At 39.7% G+C, this 18,900-nt stretch overlaps 1 protein-coding gene across 4 annotated transcripts in view; it reads right to left on the bottom strand.

The window, feature by feature from the left end:
* The window catches only part of SASH1 (SAM and SH3 domain containing 1), a 533,200-nt gene that overhangs the window by 147,230 nt on the left and 367,070 nt on the right, over window positions 1-18,900 (bottom strand). The window contains exon 1 of one of the 4 annotated variants that reach the window (XM_081186279.1): window positions 4,797-5,073. The exons of the other annotated variants lie outside the window; for them this stretch is intronic. Coding sequence (XP_081042405.1) covers window positions 4,797-4,799 — 3 coding nt within the window. The 5' untranslated portion in view covers window positions 4,800-5,073. Of the gene's footprint in view, window positions 1-4,796; window positions 5,074-18,900 lie in introns of those variants that run through there. 4 annotated transcript variants of the gene reach the window in all.

Genomic DNA, 18,900 nt, shown 5'->3' with positions numbered 1-18,900 from the left:
TTAGCCACAAGCATCTGTTCTACATCTTCCAGTGCAAAGATATAAAGAACTCATCCAGCTTTTCTGCAATCTCCTTCTACTCCTTTAGAACACCTTTGACTTCCTTGTTTTCTTAAAGGCCCAACTGCAGTTTCCTATTTCTAATGTATTTAAATATTTTTCTATTCTCAGTCATAATTTTTGTAGTGATCTATTTATTTCACTTATATGCTGCTCTTCATCACAGAATAATAATAATAAATGGTGATATGTTGCTCAAGCTCAGCCTCATTCAGAATACAGGAAGTTAGGATTTTTTTACCCCAATGTATAAGTAGCTCTTTATGCTTGCATAGAATAACATTTGCTACTTTACTACACCACAAACATTGAATAGGATTTATGCATATTGTAAATTATAGGGCATGAGCCAGTGTGAGATAGTAATTCTAGTGTTTCAGGAGAACTAGGGAGACCCGGGTTCAAATTCTCACTCACCCATACAACTCCCTAGGTGACATAGACCGGCTACTATCACAGAGACTAACCTATTTAACCTTGTAATAACAATAAAGAGTGGATCATGAGATGTACCCTGGGTTCAAGCAAAAAGAAAAAAGTTACCCTGTGTATCTGGATGAGTAAAATGTACACATTAATCAAGGTTGTTATGTAGGATTCGAGTATATGCAGATCTCTCTGTGTATATGCAAATATAATTTTGATGACTGATTAAAGTAGGTGTGGCCATGTATGTGGGATTTCCTCAGAGTATACTCTCCAGTCTCCATGAAAACTATGCCTTGTTTTTGTTGAAATTTTCATTATAAAAGAAAACAAGATCTTTGCAGATCAAACTGAGTGATTGCTATTTTTGGATCAAGCCCATGAACACAGGGACACACTTTGGCTTTGGGCAACACACAAGTTGATTGCTGCAGATCTGGAAGAGCAGACAGATGTAGCAGAAAGTCAAATGGAGTAAATATCCAGACCTTTCTATTCTCTCACAGAAACTGCAGGATAGGGCAATGCTTTAATTTTAAATGCTTTTGTTTTAACAATGTTTCTCATTTGTACATGTACACATGTTGTGTGTGTGTGTGTGTGTGTGTGTGTGTGTGTGGTTTTACTAAAATATTGAAGTGGTTCATTAGTCAGGGAACATGTGAATTCATGTGTATTATAAAGGCTGTTGTATAAAGACTAGCTGTTTGAAGAAAGTCCCTGATGGAAACAGGATTTTCACAAAGTTAACAAATTGTTGTTTCCAGAATTATTGATTTTAAAGAATGGTTCCTGCGGCAGCAGCAATGTCCTAGATTGACCTCTAGAGAAAATGCCTACCCTACAACCATCTGAGACATCCATGCCCCTCTTGGAATGAGGTTGTGACAGCAACTACAGGTAAGTTAAGAAAGTATTGGACTGCAGAATCAGTGCTGGCTGCTTTGCTGTGAAGTTTTACATGAAAGCCAACGATGCAAAAAGCTTTTAGTATTATTTGGCAGTACAATGGAAACTTAATTGTCAGGGAATTACCTCACATGCCCCATAAGAAAAACAAGCCCATCAATCTCTTGTGTGATTATTAGTCATGTTTGATCAGCACGGTTGGCTTTTCCAGCCTGTTAGAGTGAACTTATGAACTTATGTAGAACAAATCATGCTGCATTTGATTCATCTCAAGACTCACTGTTATTCAAGTTCAATTTTAGGCAGGTCTTTATTTTTAAATTGCAGAGTTTAAAGATTTCCTCTGAATAAACTGGGGACAGTGGATCTTTTATAATGGCTTATAAACTTTATTTTTGCCCCCGAAGTCACTCCATAGCTGGCTATGAAAGACATTCTAACACTGCCAACCGTTTAGGCTGGCTGGCTCCCAGGTGCTTTTTTAAAGGTCTGTTAAGGGGAAAATGTCACAAAAATAAGCACTCTTTTCCATATCCGCTGCACTCTTTCCCCACCTGGCAAAATCGTATTCGGACTTTTGGCCTTCACTATACAAACAAATACAAGAAGAAAGTACATAAATTGTCAAGGAAATTCCCAAGTGTGAACACATGGAAATGTGTCAAATGATCCATGCCTCTGGATGGGGTTTAGCTACAGCACAGTGCAAGCAATGACTTGTGTTGCCTGCATCACAGCTAAGGCATATCCCTCAGATTAGATGTGAGAGGACGCTTATGCCCTATTCAAGTGAGCTGCCCCCATGTTCTATCACGGTTCCTTTCTGTCAAAGATTAATGCTGTATGTGGAGACATGAGGGCGCAGGGCTAGTTGAAGGGCATGTAAATCTGATGTCACATGTTGGGTGGGCCGGTGTGGCTCATTGAAAGCAGTCTCATGGGTCTAAATAAATAGGCCTGTGAACAGGAGGGTTCCCCACTGCTGCTTTATGCAAGTAAAGGTAATGGGACCCCTGATCATTAGGTCCACTCGTGACCGACTCTGGAGTTGTGCGCTTATCTCGTTCTATAGGCCGAGGGAGCCAGCGTTTGTCCGCAGCTTCCGGGTCATGTGGCCAGCATGACTAAGCTGCTTCTGGTGAACCAGAGCAGCACACGGAAACGCCGTTTACCTTCCCACCGGAGTGGTACCTATTTATCTACTTGCACTTTGACGTGCTTTCGAACTGCTAGGTTGGCAGGAGCAGGGACTGAGCAACGGGAGCTCACCCCGTTGCGGGGATTTGAACCGCCGATCTTCTGATTGGCAAGTCCTAGGCTCTGTGGTTTAACTCACAGCGCCACCCGCGTCCCTTGCTTTATGCTAATGATACCTTTATTAAAAACAACTTTAGAAAGGTATGCTTCAGGTTGGAAGTGAAACATAACAAGAGGGAGGAGGAGAAGAAATAGGGCATGTTGTTGAAGTTCTAATGTCTGCAGTTTAAAAGTTACATTCTTAAGATGGAGTGCAGGAAGAATTCTGTGGACAATTATATTAGTCTCTTGAGTGATGAACAGATTACAGGTTGCGTCAAGGACTACAGAGTCAAAGAAGCAATAGCTGTTCTCTCCACATTTTTCCTTAAAACGTGAAAGAGTTATTTCCAGTTCTGTCCCCAGGATTAAAAGGAGAAAACACACAGTGCTCTTGTGGCATCCAGTATGAGAAAAAGTTATGAGCAAGCTGTTAAATTATTCATAACTTTGTGATGTTGTGGTTGGTTCTCTTAAAGATGTGACTGCCCTGTAGCCTTATGGTTTTATCTGTCTAACATATATTTATGTAATATTTTACATAGCAATAGTAACCTAGAACCAACACTGTTTAGTACCCAGAAGTAACACAACACACACCAAAAGGAAGTACAGGTGTACTTCAGGTTAAGTACTTAATTCTTTCCGAAGGTCCGTTCTTAACCTGAAGCACCACTTTAGCTAATGGGGCCTCCCGCTGCCGCCGGAGCATGATTTCTGTTCTCATCCTGAAGCAAAGTTCTTAACCTGAGTTACTATTTCTGGGTTAGCGGAGTCTGTAACCTGAAGCATATGTAACCTGAAGCGTATGTAACCTGAGGTACCACTGTATAGGCAACACCCTCCCCCATTTACGCTGTGTATACTGTATTTGAAACACCATTGAAAATGCCCGCAAACATCCCGTTCTGCCCCTGCCCCATCCCACCCCTTTTAGTGACGTTTTTGGGTCACTTCTGGGTTCGGAGCAATGCACAGTTGTGCACATCTTGAACCTGCGTAAATGGGGAGGTTGCCTGTAGTACAGTACAGGTATAATAAACATCTTTATTAGGATCAATGTAACAATTTGGTATTTTAAATTTTGAGTTACATATGCTTTTGCCTCAGGGTCGATGTATGCAACTAGGTAAATAAATTAATGGGGAAATAGTTTCCGGGGGAGGGAATTGTATTTAATACAGCCTGCAGTTCTTTCAGACCAAATTAGGAAAATGTAGCATCAAAGCCTGCCAAACAAATGTTTGGTTGCATCATTTCATTTGGAATACAAGCTAAATATGGGTAGTTTCCTCCTTTGGCCATGTTTTAAATAAACAACTTTTGAATTAAATATTCCCCCACCCCACCATAATGTATATTGGGAATTATGTAATGCATGTATATTGGTGTGTATGTTAGTACACAAAATGTGTGTGTGTGTGTGTGTGTGTGTGTGTGTGTGTGTGTGAAAGTATTACAGTAGTTAAGTGTTAGAATAGCATTTGTTGGTTGGGACCTGAACCCTAAATACATTTACTTTGAAGAAAATTGATTTCAGAAAGAGCTTATGTCCAACTAATTGTTCTTAAAATGTCAACCTAAAAGTATTAAAGACCTAATAATGCAACCCTGTTAATTGAGAAGTGTTTAATGCAAAGTTAAAAACCGGCACTCTCTCTCTCTCTCAACACTTTACTTTTGTTTCTTTCAACACTATTTAGGTACCATTACCTGAAAATTATTTGGTTTTTTTTGCAGTAACTATATGAGAACTATGCCATGATTATAGATATTTTACACCCTGAACCTAAGCACATTTGCTTGAGAACCTAGTTCACTAAGTGAATCATTTAGTGAATGTAACTAACAATTTAAAATTTACTGAAGTGCAATTGGAGTTGCTGAGCAGTAAACTAAGTATAGGTTTTCTTTCTAAATTTTGCAGGAAAGATCAGATTAAAAAATCAAGAAGTTGCATATCCCAAATACATAATCAGTATAAAATGTGGCTGCAATTGACTTTGTGTACATAAATGAAAACACATCTGTGCAAGGAGATCAGTGTTACATGAAGGTTCAAAATATCCCAAACCCAAAATGATCTAAAAGCCATCATTACTTACCATGGCGTGCCAATACAAAAAACAGCTCTCTCTTCAAAAGGCGGCCTTTCAGACACTATTCTGTACTTCACAACGTATTTGCCCATCAGTTAGAAACGACCATCCTCAATACAACTGGCACTTTATTTTATAAACTCCACATTAAGGATAAATGTCATCCGTTGAACCCACATACATCGTCCCGATCAGGGAAAAATAAATCAATACACGCAAAGTGAGAGAAATGCTGTTCAGACACTTCGTACAATTCCAGGGAGAGTTAAGGCCTTTCTGGCCTCGCTGGATCTCACTTCAAAGCAGCAGCAGCGAAGCCTCTGGCCTTTTCTTCACCCCCCCTCCCCCTCCCAGGGCAATCTTAAGTGTCATTTTCAATACCGCTTGCTTACAAACAAACAGATGCAGATGGTGAGAATGGCAGGACTTCCTATGATTAACTGGCTTCCTGGCAATGATCTCTCCCCCTCCCCCATGTCCTGGTGATTCTCTAAACGGCTAGCAATGTAGACAGTTTTGCTCATTCTAGCTCTAAATTTACCATTGCTGGGACTGTTTTTTGCCAGCCTACCTGATTCTGTAATCCTTTTCATACTACTACTTTTCTTTCCTTATTCCTTTTATTCCAGCTATTATTCAGGATTATTACCAGTGATGGTGATATAGATAATGGCAATTAGGACCAAAATGTGATGCATGCTTACTTGGAAGTAAGTGCTACTCTTTTCAATTGGGTTTACTCTCTGTGTAAATGTGTTTAGGATTTCAGCCTAAGAGAAGCATAAAATATTACAGAGTGGCAAAATTCTCCCTGAAACACTTTGTGCTTGAATATGCATGTCCAAATCCAATTTAGAAGAGGCTCTCATTTATTGTCAACAGCAGGGTTTAACAAGGAACAGGGTTACTCTACAGATGTATCTAATCAGGAATATAGCCCTGTCATATGATAAGAATTATATACCTTCCACAAACTGAATGACCATGAATGTTAAAGAAAAGGCAAGCATTAATTAAAAGCCAACTTAATAATTAATACTAAAAAACACTTCCAAATTTATATTTCTACCCAAGGCTATATGGGAGGCTGATACACGAACTAAAGGTGATCATGCTCATGTTAGGATTGTTATAAAAGATCCTATGTGCAATTAAATATATTGCCATACTTTTTCTCCAAGATGACAAATTCTGAATAAGTAATATTTGATTACCATCTCTCTATAAAGGCTGCAGTGCAAAGCCTGCTTGCTATAAACTATGTTCCATTAATCTCAGTGGGATTTATTTCCATGTAGACACATTCAAGGTGAGAATGAAAACACCCTTTTAGCATTCATGACTCCCAAGTGAATTCCCTCCCTCACTTTTGTCTCTTTGTCTTACAGTTCTTAAAACAAAGTACCTTTTATTGTTATGTGCTAGTTCAAATTGGCAGTGTAAAATACTTTTATTAGCATTCCACAATAGTGAACAACCATAGACTTAAAGATTTATAGTATTCCATATTCTGCTTTCTGTATTTCTTTTTAAATAAACTACAATGCTAAGAAGTACTCAGGCTCCAAGATTAGAATCCTGCTATCAGAACGAAGAATGAATCTATTCTATGCAATAAATAAATAAATGCCTTTATTGTTCATTTGTTTCAGCTGTTTCATGACTATGCTGCTCTTCGAGCTCCAAAAACAAAGCAGTAACTCTGAGAGTACTATTGGATGCTCTGCAAAGAAGCTCTCCCTTTTGCCTTGTGTTCTGGCAACAAATACTTGTTAGAGTATAGTACATTTGGCAAATCTCCCATTTGTTGAAATAGTTGAGTACTGTGATCCTACCTTTAAGAATAAGACACACAGGGCTCACCATGTAGAGTAACTCTTCAAAAAATATGGGGATTGATAAACCAACTAAATATAGAATCGGCACAGGCAATAGTGTCTACCAATATCAATGTTACATAAAACACTGTAAAACAGTGTGTTTATATACCCACCTCCTCATACTACTTCCCACATTAGTGGCAAAAAGTATCAAATTGATGATGTGGTAAGCCTATATGGCACGCAACCCTTCAGGAATTCTCCTCAATAAATATATACATCACTTCAGTTACTGATGGGATTCATCACTAGCAGGAACAAACTAACTTCCTGTGACTGAAGCTACATTCCAAGGTTTGCCTATTGTGCACATCTCAGGTTCACCTAAGAGCTCTGATTATTACTCGGAAGGTAAAGGAAAGGGGGCAAATCCTGAAGAAATGCATTTGGGAGACTGGGAGATAACCCTATCAATAATTAAAATAATAAATATGAGCATGCCCCTTTTTCTTTTAAAAGTGCTTTTCAGTTTAGATATTTTGAAACTGCCACTTTAACAAAATAATATTTTGCTAATGGATCCCTCAGTTTGGCCCACAAGAAAACTTTAAACATATCCCCCACACTTAACAAAGAGCACAATCCTAGCCATTTTTACTCAAAAGTCCTAGAGAATTCATTAGGCCTTACTCCCAGTAGTAGGGTCAGGATTCCAGTCTTAGACAACTGGCTTGCTTTTAATATAGCGTTTGGTACATTGTGTATATATCATCACACCAGGAGGCCAACAGTAAGTGTCAACATTGTGCTACGTTCATGGCCAAAAACAATAGCCTTTGGCTCTTTCTGTGATAAATATAGATAACTATTGCAGTGATCAAAGCAAACAAGAGACCAATATTGGATAGGTGTAAAAATGTGAAAACTTTTTTGTGAAATTGTCCTATGCTTGACTAGAAGCCTATTCCACATCATAGGACAAGACAGCAAAGTAGGATAGTGGTTACAGAACCAAGAAAAGCTTTAAATTCCTCTGTCAGTGATTTAACTGAAGCCTTTTATGTCTCCAGGTCCAAAACAGCCCTCCTTAAAGGGACAGGCCTCCTCCTCTCTGAGTATTCTCTCTGGGCTCGTTGCCTGCACTGACAGGCTGAGATGGGGTATGTAGGTCCCTGGCATGGAGGGACCAGTTCCTCAGAGGGTGCAGACTCTAAAGGTATGGTCGAGCTCAAGAGGTCCCTGATTCTGGGGTCCAGTGATGAGTCATAATGCAGGGGGCCCTGCATCAGTTTCCAGCACCATTCCCTCCAGTGCCACTGGTCTGGTGGATCTGCTCAGACCCTCTGTGTCTGAATTGGGAGTGAGAGCCCAGGCTGCAGTCCTGAAGAAATATTCCATATAATTTGGAAACACACATACTGTATTTTTACACCAGAAGAAGGTGATCCAGTAAAATATATAACCTTCTGCATTTTTTTATCTTACAGTAAAAATGATATTTGTTGTTGTTATTGTTATTCACAGTTTTGCACTCAGGTTCCCAAAGCGACTAGCAAGTAGAAATAACAAAAAAGTAAAATGAGATATAAAATCAGCAATATAGAAAATCTAAAATAGTCATCCAAAGATGTATTTAGAAGGGACAAATCCTACCCACCCCACTTAAAGGATGAGCACAATAAAGGCCACTGAGTATACAGTGGTACCTCAGATTACAGACACTTCAGGTTACAGATGCTTCAGGTTACAGACTCCACTAACCCAGAAATAGTACCTCAGGTTAAAAACTTTGCTTCAGAATGAGAACAGAAATTGTACGGCAGCGGTGCAGCGGCCCCATTAGCTAAAGTGGTACCTCAGGTTAAGAACAGTTTCAGGTTAAAAACGGACCTCCAGAATGAATTAAGTTCTTAACCCGAGGTACCACTTTATTCCCTTCTTCTGAACTTGCTGTAGGACAAAGCTATTGTCGAACTATCCCTGATCTGAATACTTCTAAGCAGTCAGCAGCAGCACTCAGTGTGAAAATTTCTCAGTCCTTCTCAGTATTAGCAGACCACGTTTCCTGCCAGCAACATTCAGTACAAATACTGTCTGGTAAATAGCAGCTGCAAAGGAAGAAGACTGATGCCAGGGTACACAGTGGTAAACACTACTTCTCAGTGGCTCACTGTATCTTGGGCCAAGTAAGCTGAATATACATTCAAAACTTCCTTTTAAGATTTTCGTTCAGAAAAGAAGATTTTATGCTTATATGGGGAAAATACCAATTTAATTTTAAGCACATACTGTAATCAGGTGACATATTTGGAAGCTGCCATAGGAGGTATGAACTAGTTAGATTTCAGCTCTTTTTGCAAAGTATTTGCCAAACCATTAGAGCCAGCCTGTAACATTTGTGACACATAAAAGAGCACGTGGCTTGAGCCCATTGTACCACTTGCTTCCTATGTGACAAAAACTTAACACCATTCCTTTCTCTCTCACACAGCCCAATATGTTTTTTGGGAAGGGGTACAAAGCACTAACATGCAGCTCAGGCCAGTATATCTGATGAATTTGAAACAGCATGTGCAAACAAGTGCTACATGGGTAATTTCCTTAGCTGGATTGCAGCATCATGCTTCAGTATGGGCATGTTGTATTCCAGCTGCAGGGCAAAGATCCATGCCTTGATCCACTGCAAGTATGGTAATCTCAGACCAGTCTCATAACTACACTGGAGCATTTAGAGGCTTTTTCCTAGTACGTAAGAGAATACAGTGGTACCTCGGGTTACAGACGCTTCAGGTTACAGACTCCGCTAACCCAAAAATAGTACCTCGGGTTAAGAACTTTGCTTCGGGATGAGAACAGAAATCGCACGGAAGTGGCACGGTGGCCCCATTAGCTAAAGTGGCACCTCAGGTTAAGAACAGTTTCAGGTTAAGAACGAAACCTCCAGAACGAATTAAGTTCTTAAACCGAGGTACCACTGTTCCAGGTTCCAACAGGAAGCTTGCCACCTATCCAGCAACTTTGTCTGGGCGAGGCTGTTGGCTGCTAGTTCTGGAGAGCTATGTGGGCACCAGGCCGTCAATCACAGTGTCACCTTTGCAATAAGACCCCTAAGCCCCATCCTCAAGGCGCTTGGATCTGCAGCCAACAGCATCTTTCAGACTGCTGCTGTTAGGAACAGGAGGGCAGGCATGGAGGAGGAACAAAAATGACACTGTTTCCCCTCCTCCAATTGCAGAAGTCCTTGGGGATATGCTGCTGTTTTCTATTTCTGTGTGAAGCCAATTGTGTTGAATGGGACTTTCGCTTAAGTAAGTGGGTATAAGGGTGCAGCTGAATTCTATGAAAAGACCATTGACGGAACAGAGTATTCTGGTCACTTCTCAATCCTGGACCTTTTTTTCTGCTTCATGGGGAGTCATCTGCATTAGGGAACAGTAGGGTGTTACTTGTTCTATACATGCAGGGTTTTTTGAATACTAGATGAGGGTGTTTTTTCTTTTTCTTTTTTAGCTGCTTGCACTGCACTCAATTCAAGTTTGGATTAATTTTCCAGAAGTAAATTATTTTTTGTTTCACTTTCAGTTCTTGGCAGGTTTTGGAGGCCTGAGATGGGAGTTCAGGGCAAGACGGGGAGCTGAGAGTATCTAAACAAGAAAAAATGGTTATTTTAAAATATACTGTATATTGATCAGAGGGCTTCCAACCTTTGTTGTTGTTTTTTTCCAACTGTCAGAGTAGCTTCATGTGGATTTCGGTAATGATTGGGGTGAAAGTGCGTGCTTAGTGGAGGGCATGATCCACATGAAGAGAAAGAGACAGGGTGATGATGTTGGTTTCAACCTGTGCAACAGGTGCCCTCTCCCTCTTCTCTCCCTGCATGTCCCCTGCCCCCTCCAGATCTGCTCCAGACGCTTGGGAGAAACCCCTGAACAGATTAGGACCATTCTGAGGCATGCTCTTGTAGGGTGTTTTTATAGTAGCAGTGTTAATTAAAGTTTGTTTCCCACTGCAGTTTCCTGGTGAGGAGGAACCACAACTCACGAGGTAGGTCTCAGCTTCTTTGCTTGACAAATGTGGTAGTAGGGATCTGACTGCTTGGAAATCCACTGTCAGTCTTAGTAGAGGCAAATTTAGGGGAGCATGAGCAGTGTGGCCACACTGGGCATGGAGCCTCAGCAGTGCCACAATTATGCCGCAGAATGGAAGGCAAGAGACAAGGGGCAATTTTTGGCATTGTACAGGGCACCGCCAAAATTTGAGCCCCCAAGGTCCACCACTGGTCATAGTAGATAATACTGGGATTGATAGCTCAATAGTTTGTATCAGAATAAGACAGCTTTGAAAGTTCCAGTGTAACTTTCCATTAGGAACATAGAAAGCAGCCTTATACCAAGTCAGACCCTTGGTCTATCTAGCTCAATATTGTCTACACTAACTGGCAGCAGTTGTCCAGGGTTTCAGATTCCCAAACACCACCTGGAGATGCTGGCTTTTGAACCTGGGAGTTTCTGCACACAAAGCAGTTGCTCTGCTATGGAGCTACAGCCTTGCCTCATAGTTACCTCAGTTATAAACAAACATTTTATTTATTATTGTTTCTGTTGTTATTTCAGTTATTTATATTTTCTGTTGCTTCTGTCCAACATGAAAAAAACATTATTATTATTACTAAACAAAGTTGTTTGCAATTGCTCAGTCCCTATTTTTCAGAAATGATTGTCCAACAGCACTGAATTTGAACTGGTTTTGAATATGTAGATGCACACACACAAAAATCACCAACTTTAACTTTGTCATAATACAAACACAGATTGTAATGCCTGTTTCTGTCATGAGCAGCCTCATTGGTATTCATCAACAGAGCATGAAGCAAGCTGGTTTGCTTACTCCTCTCCCAGTATGCACAGCACAGCTGAGCTGAGGAGCCCTGGCAAATGGAGCGCTCATAAAATCTTGCATACAGAAAACTATTAATCTACATTTGTTTTCACTGTTATTCCCTTTTCAGACAATTTTATGACTAGACTCCATAGGGAAATGAAGAGTTATGCTAGTTTCCTATGGTTATCCTTTGCTCTCCCTCAAAGGTTTGCTGCTGAGCCATTTTATTAAAAAAGAAGAGAGAAATCAAAGCATTGTCAAGGCAACCAATCAAAATCCCTGTTTTTTAAAGTGTTAACTGTGGGCATTTTTGTATTGGGATGTGAGTGTCTCAAGTCTACATTGGCTGTGGTTAGAAAATACAGCCAATTTACATACCCCCCAACATTTCTCCAATGAAAATAGGACGTCCTAAGGAAAAGCAGGACATTCTGGCATCAAATCAGAAACCAGGATGGCTTTTGTAAATCCGCGCCTGTTCCTGGAAAATATGGACCTTTGGAGGGTCTCAATTTAAAAATGGCTTACCTGATACATAGCTGCATATCAACAGGATAGAGCCAACTTAAATGGTGCGTTTTTCTTAGATTAATAACTTGCAGAATCCAGGTTGTCCATAAACATAAGAGTCTATGTTAAGGTAAGTCATCGCTTCTTTATTGCCTTCTCCTACCTACCCAGAGGCCCCTTCAGTCTCATCTGATTCACTTAAGCACAACCCACATAAAGCGAATATCCTCACAACTGTCAATCATAGGATCCCTATGTATTTACATCAGAGCGAACTCACTGTGCGTCTGCAGTACATACATACATGGAAGTGAAATGGCCATGTGCAATCCAAAGCTACTAAGATATGTTGGGAGCTTTGTCCTTCAAACCCGAGTGAAATGTAGGTTTAATGGTACAGGATTTGTGAGTATATCTAAAGTATTCACACAGCGCACCACTAAACTTAAAGCATAAATGTAAAACATGAGCAAAAATGCTCCTATTTCTCTTTACGATTTAAGTGCCTCTGGAGGATGCCCTTCACTCTTTAGTTTCTGCTTCTATCAAAGTAAAGAAGGATGCAGTGGACTGTCTACAAAGTTTAAATGAATAAATATCAGTACAGGGCAGTGGATGCTCTAATGAGTAAAAGAAATAAGGTATTGCATGTGGTTCATATCTGTGAAACATGATGGTTTTCAACAAAGTGAAAAATCTATTAGTTATATCCATTTTCTCAGCTCTCCATTTTCTTGGATAGCTTTGAAACTGAGATCTTGTTTCTGTTGCTCTAAGTAGAGGATAAATGCCAGACCATACAATAAGATCAACAGAAACAAAAACATGCTGCAAATAGTTATGCACAAAAGAAGGTGGTGATTCAAACTTAAAAATCTAAAGACACTCCTACAGGAATGTACACTTTAAAAAAAGTCCTGCTTTTTAATGTTATTAGCATAAATCAATGACTGTTTGTGAGTACAATAATGCACAATTTAAAAGCAAAGGATGAGGCACAATAAGGGGTCAGCCATTCACAAATATAAGGCTGTGAATAACCAGGCAAATAATCCCATTGACTTCCTTGTGAATACTTCTGAAAGGTGACATTCTTACATGACTCCTATTGAGCTCATTGGACACGCAAAATATCACCCCAAGACCTTCTAGATTCTGACCCCACAGAGTCCATATTAATCAATCAACCAACCAACCACCAACCAACCACAATAGACAAAGGCCTTATCCAATGAGGTGACTGCACTGGCAATGTTTATGCAGAATTGTTTATTAGAAGCAGTTTCTGTCTCGTTTTCTAGGCCGCCAGTCACAGCCCAAGAACAGTAAGATTGTATTTTTAAAGCATGCTTACGTGAAAACATCAAAGTCCATCGAACACAGTATTTTTCAGATCACGAATCTAGTCAACTTTAATATTTCACATCTCAGGTTTTCCTTTCTCCCCAGATACATCACTTAGATAATAATATAATAAGTAACACAAAAGAGCCTAGTCTTTTCTCAAAAACTGTAATGTCGGAACTGCAAAACCATTGTTTACAAAACAGACACTGCATATATTCTCACATTGTCAATAGGTATATAAATCTGAAATAATTGCACGCTTTTTATTATTGACTTGATGCTTCACCTTTTTGCCTTAATTTGTTCTCTTTAGGCCCAGACAGCATTGCATGCAAATAAAAGTTTTAAAGCATGTGTATTGGCCTGTTTTTCTGGACATTAGTAATGCATCGCCACTCAGGAAATCCAGGATTAATACTGCCCCCTAGAGGGCAGCTAGTCATGATGCAGCTTTGCTTGTGGTTTGTTTTTTTTTAGGTGCTTAAAAGCAGTGAAGGAAAGTACATATACGAAGGGAAATATATATAGTTCAACTATATATTAAAACTATAAAAGAACAAAATTTCTGGGCTAAGTAGATGCACAACTGTGTTCCCAGCTATTATTCTCCTCCAACTTCCGACAGATCTTATGATGTCCAAGAATTGGAATACAGTGGTACCTTGGGTTACAGCCGCTTCAGGTTACAGACTCCGCTAACCCAGAAACAGTACCTTGGGTTAAGTACTTTGCTTCAGGATGAGAACAGAAATCGGGCTCCGGCGGCGCGGCAACAGCAGGGAGACCATTAGCTAAAGTGGTGCTTCAGGTTAAGAACAGTTTCAGGTTAAGAACGGACCTCCGGAACGAATTAAGTACTTAACCCGGAGTACCACTATAATGACTTCTACAAACATAAAAAGATGTTCTAAATACTGTATATTTCTAAGCCAATATAGAAAGAATCTCTTTCACATTGGTTAATACATTATTTTGAGTACTAGGAAGACCTACATTTCATTTTCACATTTATGTTTATGGAAATGACCAATAAATTTTAATAATGAATCTTGATAATTTATAGTTCCTTTACTGATGAAGTTTGGAAGAGTATTCCCCTAGATATCAGGGTTTCCCAGAGCCCCACTGCAACTTCTTTCTGATCCTCAGCCATCTTATTGGCTAAGAGCCTTGAGCAGTTCTACCTAGGTCAGATCTGCCTCAGTCCAGCTTTCAGCAAATTATTGATCTCTTTTGTCTAGATTTACCTGACCTTGCCTCCTCTGCTGATATTTCTCCATCCCCTCTATCCAACCCATGTATTTGAATACTGAACATATATCCCTAGATTTTGTAGCAGAGCATTGAGCAATCATCTCACCTCTACAAGTGATGAGGGATAAATGCCAGTTATCAGCCCCAGATTGTAGTCTGAGAGCAAGCCTGATTGCATTCTCTTACACCATCTGAAAATTAAGTGTGTTATAAAATATCACATAGTTTTGCATAACTAAAGCCTATGATGTTGTGAGTTTATGACAGCATCAGAATGACAAGCTGAGGAGGAGTAAGTAATTTATTTCAAATAATCTTAGTTTCTTTCTTTTTAAGTGTATCACAGCTCTACTTCAAAATTGAGCAAACTTTTTATTGCTGAGTGATGGAGTCCTGGAAATTGAGGCCGATAACAGAAATGTCAGCAGATGCCTTCTGCAGCAGGGCTGCTGGGCACCACTATAGCCATCAGTTTTAATGAGATCCGTTAATATCACCTCAATCAAAATGGCTGCCCTGGGCTGACTTCTTAGGGGTATGCACAGGTGCTCTCAGCCAAAGATGTAATGAAGGTTATTACATTATCAACGAGGCACAGATGTGCATTCTGTCTGAACTGAAGGTGCTGCTTATTGCCAAGTGCATCACTCTTTGAGCAGATTCCTGCTCTGTGTATCAATATGCTGTTCCAGCTCACTGAACTCAAGCACAGCCTTCTGCTTCCCCTGACATAGGCAGTCAGCTAGGAGAGAAAGGAAAAGAACTTAAGGTGGGGCTGTTACACTACCAGCACATCACAATGCAACACAAAACAACAACCAAATATGTAATGTTGGATCTCCTTTTCATTATTCTGAAATATAAAATTGATTAACCTATTTTTTTGCCGGGGGACTATCTTCCATTTTGGGATGTGCAGAGAAATCTGGCTGCCTTAAATCGGCTATGATAATTATTCTTCATCTTGTAAGCTTCTCTTTCAATGATATTCTCCCAGTCGTCTCATGCCCACTCATTAGTGCACATCCATCTTCTCCACACTTATACCAGTCACATCACCTAAGAATAAGAACTGAGTCAAATATCCACCAATCTTTTAAATTCTGCAAATCTTTCAGTTTCTCCAGCTGATTATTGTATTTCTATGAAATAAATTCACCAGTTAATGTTTCAATATGTCAGTGCTGTAGACTTGTTGACTTCTGTTGATTATTTTGGTTTTGGCAAGCTTCAAATAAGAAATCTCATAGGTTGTCAACTGTTAAATATTACTATATTTTATTAATCAAATGCTAGTTAATCCTAATACCACTTCATGTCAACTACCAAATACTTTGAATGTCAACTATTCAACACTGTCAACCATCAAATATATTGTTGTTGGGAATTTAAATATATGAATCCCTCGGACCCACGTGTGTAGGTGAACAACAGAAGAATCAGCTGGTGTCTGGATTCAAAACACAGGGCTAGCACAGAGCTACCCTTTTGCAATGAGCAGACCACACACTGTTAAGTAAGTTTAAAATGTTTTACTTACAGATCCAGTGTCTCAATCATGCAATCTACAATGTAGCAGCAAGTATAATATAGACAAAATACTCTTGGGTAGAAAATACAGAATACCGTTCTAAACACATGCTGTAAGTTCGGGAGCAAGCTTCCTTCGTTGGTTACATGGTGCAGAGAGAGAGAGGAAGAGGAAATAAGTTTCGCTTTTTCTCCAGAGGAGAGGGTGTGTGACATAACTGAGTCTATCTTGAAATACAACTCTATGGTCCTTAACTCCTCAATTCACTAACTAGCAGTTGTACATAGTTATGTTCGATGGCATTCTCCCATAAATGTAACAGTGGCATTCAAACTATTTTGTGGAAAATCCTGGTTTCTTTAGAGGCCTATTGGTGCATGAAACAGCTTGTCCACCATCATGGATATCTGATGTACAGCCCAAAGTGAATTCTGAGTCAGGAAACACACAGTTAATTCATCTGAAAACAATGTGCAGCCTAGGACATGCCCAGGATCCACTTCAATGTAACCTGGCAGACACACAGTGTTTCATTGGCATGAGTTGATGTAGGCAGAAAATTTAAAAGCCACTGTGATTTGATACACTATCTGTGCTGATACTAAATACTAAATACCACTGGAAGTCATTGATCAACTATAGTGAAAATACCAACTGTCACGTATCAGTATCTGGACAATATTTGAACATTTGGAGAAGAAGAATATTAAGAAGAATTTTCACAAGAATTGTGGGCAGCAAATTGGTTTTGGCTATAGTGCACTAACCACAGCTGTAGGCTCAGCTAATGATTTCTTCATGCATGGATATACCCAGAAAATCCACTTTCAGTTATTGGTCATATGTGATATCTTCAGCAACTCATATTTTGTACAGCAGTCAGTTTCCAATGAGGTCTCCTTGTTTTCCCATGCTACATAGTAGTCTAAGAACTCTGGTATAAGGTGAAAATTAAATCTAATCAGAATCAGGATGTTATGGGCATGGTAATGAAGAGACAACTAACAGGGTTCAACTATGAATAAAACAAGGGAAAAGAATTCAGATCCAGTACAAATTCTCTCAATATTTTCTGATCCCAAACCATCAATACTCTGACTAGGACTTCTTAATCATCTCTTCATAACATGTTAGGACATAATTTCTTTTGAAATTATACTTAATGCTCCTAATGTGACTGACAGTGCAGTCCTATACATGTCTTCTTATTGGACTTGCTGCCAGGCAAGCGTGTCTAGGATTGCAGTGCACTAAAAACAGCAGATTAAAAACTTAAGATATTTACCACTTCAGTATTGCATTATATTATTCATGGGATTTCCCCACTCCACATGTGAGACACCCATGGTCTATGGGCTACAAGTAACCCACTGGAGTCTTCTCTTTAGCTACTCTTCTCCCAAGTTGCCTTGCCACTGATGCTGAATATTTCCCATCATCACTGAATGTTATCACCAAATGACTTCCATGTTACCAAAATCTACCAATCGCTGCCCCACCTCCACCAGCATGCAGACTTCACCCTAAATACAGCCCTCCACCTGAAAACAGTTGACTGCTCCTGTTTTATTGTTTTGGTGTGGTTTTTTTAAATTGTAACCCATCCTTAGAGCACTTGTTGCTGAAGACACAGTTTAATAAACAAACAAGGCTGCCCTACAGTGGGAAAACAGTTGGTCCAACATCAATTGTTTGCTTCAAAGCTCCTAAAACATTTGCATTGCTTGCTTTTTATCTTTTTCAGCAGTTTTACATAAAAAGGATGCAATCCGCCTGCCAGTCAGAATACATGAATAATTCTTTCTTATCACAAAGCAGCCACAACTGTCCTTAGGTCTCAGACAAAAAGTTGTAGGAACTGATCCAATTCCCCATCATAAGGCAATAACTTTTGCAATTGTTTGGGTTTTGGTTTGGTTCCCCACCCCCCTCACATTTTAAACATTGCTGAGCAACCTCTCATTCACAGGCTCAGAAATGAAGTGTTGCAAGACACAAATGCCATTTTTAAAAATCTAGGTAAATTTATATACTGTGTAATTGTAGAAACACCTCTAAGCAGTTTACAAGAAATATAAAAAGTATAAATAAAAAACAGCTTGGCAGACATGAAAAAAGCACAGTGAGGGCACCTGCCTGATCTCAATGGGCAGGGAGTTCCAAAGTGTATTGACAGTACCAGTTCCACAAATCAATGCAGTCAAGTGGGCACAGAGTGATCCCACAAATAAATGGTCCCAACAAGCTATTAGGGGCTTTATATACTCATAGCAAAGGCACTGTAAGACTAGTTCCAAGTCAACATGCACAGGCTTGCATCCCTGCATAACTAGTATGGAACTGTAGTCTCTTGCATATGGGGGATAAAAGGCTTTGATTCAATGCCCACTTTGATAAAGTGCAAATGAATTCAAAATCCCAGGGGTGGTAGTCAAGTAACTTTTGTGTATATCCTGCACAGACAGAAAGTGTCCTCAGGTTCCCTCTGAAGCAGCGAACTGTTGAACCTGTTCCCTCCACTCCTTCTCGATCCACTGAGATTATTCCTAATCCTTCCATCAAAGGCAACATAGTGTCAACCCACAACTTTTATCGGATCCCCTTTGTACAAGGAAAGCAAGTAGAAGAAGGGTAGTTTGGGCATTAGCACAGTTGTGTCACATGCTTATCTATCTATGCATTGCTGGGGAGCTGGATGAACTAAACCCAGAAGGGTGTTCCCATTCATATACATTACATATTACATTAAAATATATTTTTAGAAGCC

Source organism: Podarcis bocagei, assembly GCF_964188305.1.
Source record: "Podarcis bocagei genome assembly, chromosome: 3".
NCBI classification, from domain to species: domain Eukaryota; kingdom Metazoa; phylum Chordata; class Lepidosauria; order Squamata; family Lacertidae; genus Podarcis; species Podarcis bocagei.
The sequence above is the reverse complement of the archived record's forward strand: the minus strand, read 5'-3'. Positions and strand labels throughout refer to the sequence as shown.